Consider the following 3448-nt stretch of genomic DNA (forward strand, 5'->3'; position numbering starts at 1 on the left):
ATTTTCCTTGAATTAAACATAGCTAAAAGCTGTTGTGTGGTGGGCTGGGCAGACAACAAATGTAAAAAAATCGCCAGTTAAAGTTTTTTTGTACTCCTGAGCAAAACAAGGAAGCCATTGAGAATTGGCGAGAAGAAAAATGTGTATCTAGCTGTCAAGAAGTAAGTTGGAGTGTTCATCTTCTGTATATACGATATTTTTGTGCAACACGCAAGCATGTACGTGACATAGGAGAACGCCAGGATTGGACAGGAGTTTGTGTTTTCCTCCGTCTTGGGCGTGGTTTCTGAATGATGACGCGTGTCTCTATATAGGGCATTTATACAAAAGTAGTGGAGCAGCACTAAAAAACTAGGGGTTTCTTACATACTGTACACTATATTTATTACATCCAGCCTCCATTCCTCTTTGGATAAGCTACATGGGGCAACAGGGGACAAAGTGATTGGCATTTCTGATAAGAGGGCAATTATTCATTTGTAAGGAAGGGTTGGTGTATTAAAGTTGCGGCTTGATATCTTGATGTGAGAGCGAGGTCTAGGAACCCGTTTGAACAAATAGCCATGCCCATTTACCTTAGTAAAAAATAAACATCACCGACTTTGGTGCTATTTTACACCCACTTTCCAGTGAGCTAGCATAACAGGGTTGGTCCTATTCGTCTGGACGTCTAGTTTCCGCGAATACCAGAAGTTCTGCTCGAGCTTAAAAACTGAGCATGCGAGAGCTTGTCAAAGACGGACTGCGCCCTGCCATCTTCTTCCCACAGGGGCCCCCTGGTGGCTGCGGGGCACCTAAGCAGCTGCTTAGTTTGCTTATAGGGAGGGCCGGCTCTGCCTATCCTTCTGCCAACTGCTTTTTCAGTCTGAGAAGAACATCTTTAAGTTTTTGTTGTTGCTAGATCAAAGCAAAGTCATGACAACCTCATTCAAAAATCCACCCTGATATCAGCACTGATCACCACAATGTCAACTCCTTTTTTTTTTAAACATCACACTATGTGATTATAGGCTATAATGTGAAATGTAATACTCACCTTTGTAGGACACCACATTCTACTTATCACCCAATTTTTGACAAGCAGCAATCAATTTTAAAGGCATTTAATTGCTTGTCTACATAATGATTGGTTGATTGTACATGTATGCGTGTCAGCTCTGGAAATAAATTAATAAATCACTTGTTATTTATGTTGTTGAAAACATTACTGTTCTAGATGACAGACAAGGAGTGTGTGTGTGTGTGTGTGTGTGTGTGTGTGTGTGTGTGTGTGTGCGTGTGTGTGCGTGTGTGTGTGTGTGTGTCAGAGAGGGGAAATGGGGGTGTGCTCAGCAGTGTGGAAATGAGAGGGGAGACTCACATTCTCCATCACGTACACTCCCATACCTTTCCCTTAGTTTTGGCTCTTTAAAAGCTGCTGTCAGGGGTCTCTGCCAGCCTCATTATCACTGCGTCTTAGCTTGAGGGAATTCCAATCCACTTTGCCTCTGTAGTCAGTGGAACTAAACAGAAACAAGGGGAAGAGAAGTGACAATAGGCACTCATCACAGACAGCATTGTCACACTTAGGAGAGTGGAGCGTTCCCAACTGTTAGTGGACAAAAGGTGTGTAGTGACGTGAGATGCCTCTATACCTGAACATCCTGACCCCGCTCCTCTTGCAGCTGGCTCTGTCAAGCCCTCGGGCGCTGGCGACTTCCAGAGGGTGTCCCACCTGCCAGGGGCGTCAGGAGCGTACGAGCCCCTCGCAGAGCACCACTGTCCTGGCCATGGGAGACCCATGCGGGGTCTACACTCTGAGCTGTGCCCAGGGGGTTCGCTGCGTCCCTCCAGAGGATGACCCCCGGCCCCTGCAGGCCCTGCTGGAAGGCAGGGGCGTCTGCAGCAACACCAGCAGGAACAGCCCAACTGAGAGGCTCCGCACTGTGGGTAAGGCTGCCACTACACTTTGTATCTGCACGGGGACACATGCACAATATATCTGCAATCGTATCGGTATTGGCCAATGTTAGTCATTTTTTATATATCGTATCGGTCCGATGGGCAAAATAACAGCAAAATAACAGCAACAATGTTAATATTGGTTATCCATTTTCATATTGAGATGAAACAATGCGGTAAATCTATGATTTATGGGCTTTTTAAAATGTTTTGTAAATAAAGGAAAGCAATATTTTTCAAATTCACAGTGTTTACACGTGTTTTTCTGCGTACAAAATTTGATTATAATACAAACTTGTTTTTATACAGATCATATCGACATCAGTAAATATCGGTTGTCGGCCATAACAGCAATGTTAATAATCAGTTATCGCTATCAGTCAAAATTTCGATATTGATGCATCCCTAACTTAAAATGAGTGTCATTAACTTTATCTTTTCAACACTAACACCCAGTGTTTTTGCGATGTTAGTTTTGGTTGGACGAGGAGCTTGAATATCACTTTAAATCCAGAATTGATTGTTCAATTGCTTTTCCTGTAATGTGAGAGATGATTTCCTTTGTAATAGCCCAGAGGAGATAATGATAATATATGACTAAAACATGACAACATGACAGAAACACCATTCAGTTACTTTGTTCATGTGCTCAGTCCAGGATGTGGTTGTATATAAAGACTGATGTTTTAGGACAGTCAGTGAAATGTTACAAACAGTTGTGGGCAAACTATTTATACTTATAGCCACCACAGGACAGCAATGGGTTTTGGGTTCAGATAGCCAAATTTGCTATTAATAAACAAAATAAAAGGTTTGTTGACAAAAAATAATCAAGCTACCTCGCCCGCAGTCAAAAAGAGTTTCGTATAAGAGTCGTATAATAGTATAGGAGCATAATTGCTGCAGACGAAACAATAACACAAGTTTGTGTTTATTTTAACAGCTATTCACATAATTAACTGTTCCATCATTCTCTCTATTTGATCTCAGACCCACCTGCTGAGGATCCAGAGAAGGTAACCGTTCTCTCCATCTGCTGACTGCCATACTTCAGAGGAACAGGGAATTACCTGAAATTAGGCTTACGCTTATCTCTTGAAATCTGTGTGTCTCTTCCTCACTAGGCTCCATGTCGTAAACTGCTTTTCACAACTGTCCAAGGTCTGAATGCCCAGTTATTTCAGTCACATCACGAAATCTACATGCCCAATTGTGACAAGCGTGGGTTCTTCAGAAAGAAGCAAGTGAGTTGGTGGTGGTACAGTGTTCATCTAAATTGACATGAGATTTTCTTTTCAATCATAGTAACAAGAGCAAATGGCATATACATTTGAATATACATATTCAAATCTAAAATAGGGTTCCACCATGTGTTTGCATGTTGTCTTTGCAGTGTCGATCCTCTCGAGGTATGCAGCGGGGCAAGTGCTGGTGTGTGGATAAACATGGTATGCTTACGCCTCCATGTGTTCAAAAGGAGGGCGCCCTGATCTGTGACAGTGCATGA

The 3448-nt window shown here is 42.6% G+C and overlaps 1 protein-coding gene across 1 annotated transcript; it reads left to right on the forward strand.

The window, feature by feature from the left end:
• Positions 1-1622: 1622 nt before the first annotated feature.
• Positions 1623-3448, forward strand: LOC310799364 (insulin-like growth factor-binding protein 6; the record flags this gene model as incomplete). The annotated part of the gene is made up of 4 exons (XM_083661955.1): positions 1623-1929; positions 2932-2957; positions 3066-3185; positions 3335-3448. The coding sequence occupies 4 exons, from the start codon at positions 1623-1625 to the stop codon at positions 3446-3448; spliced, it is 567 nt and encodes a 188-aa protein (XP_083518081.1).

This window comes from Poromitra crassiceps, assembly GCF_964638095.1.
Source record: "Poromitra crassiceps genome assembly, chromosome: 27".
In the NCBI taxonomy this organism is placed as follows: domain Eukaryota; kingdom Metazoa; phylum Chordata; class Actinopteri; order Beryciformes; family Melamphaidae; genus Poromitra; species Poromitra crassiceps.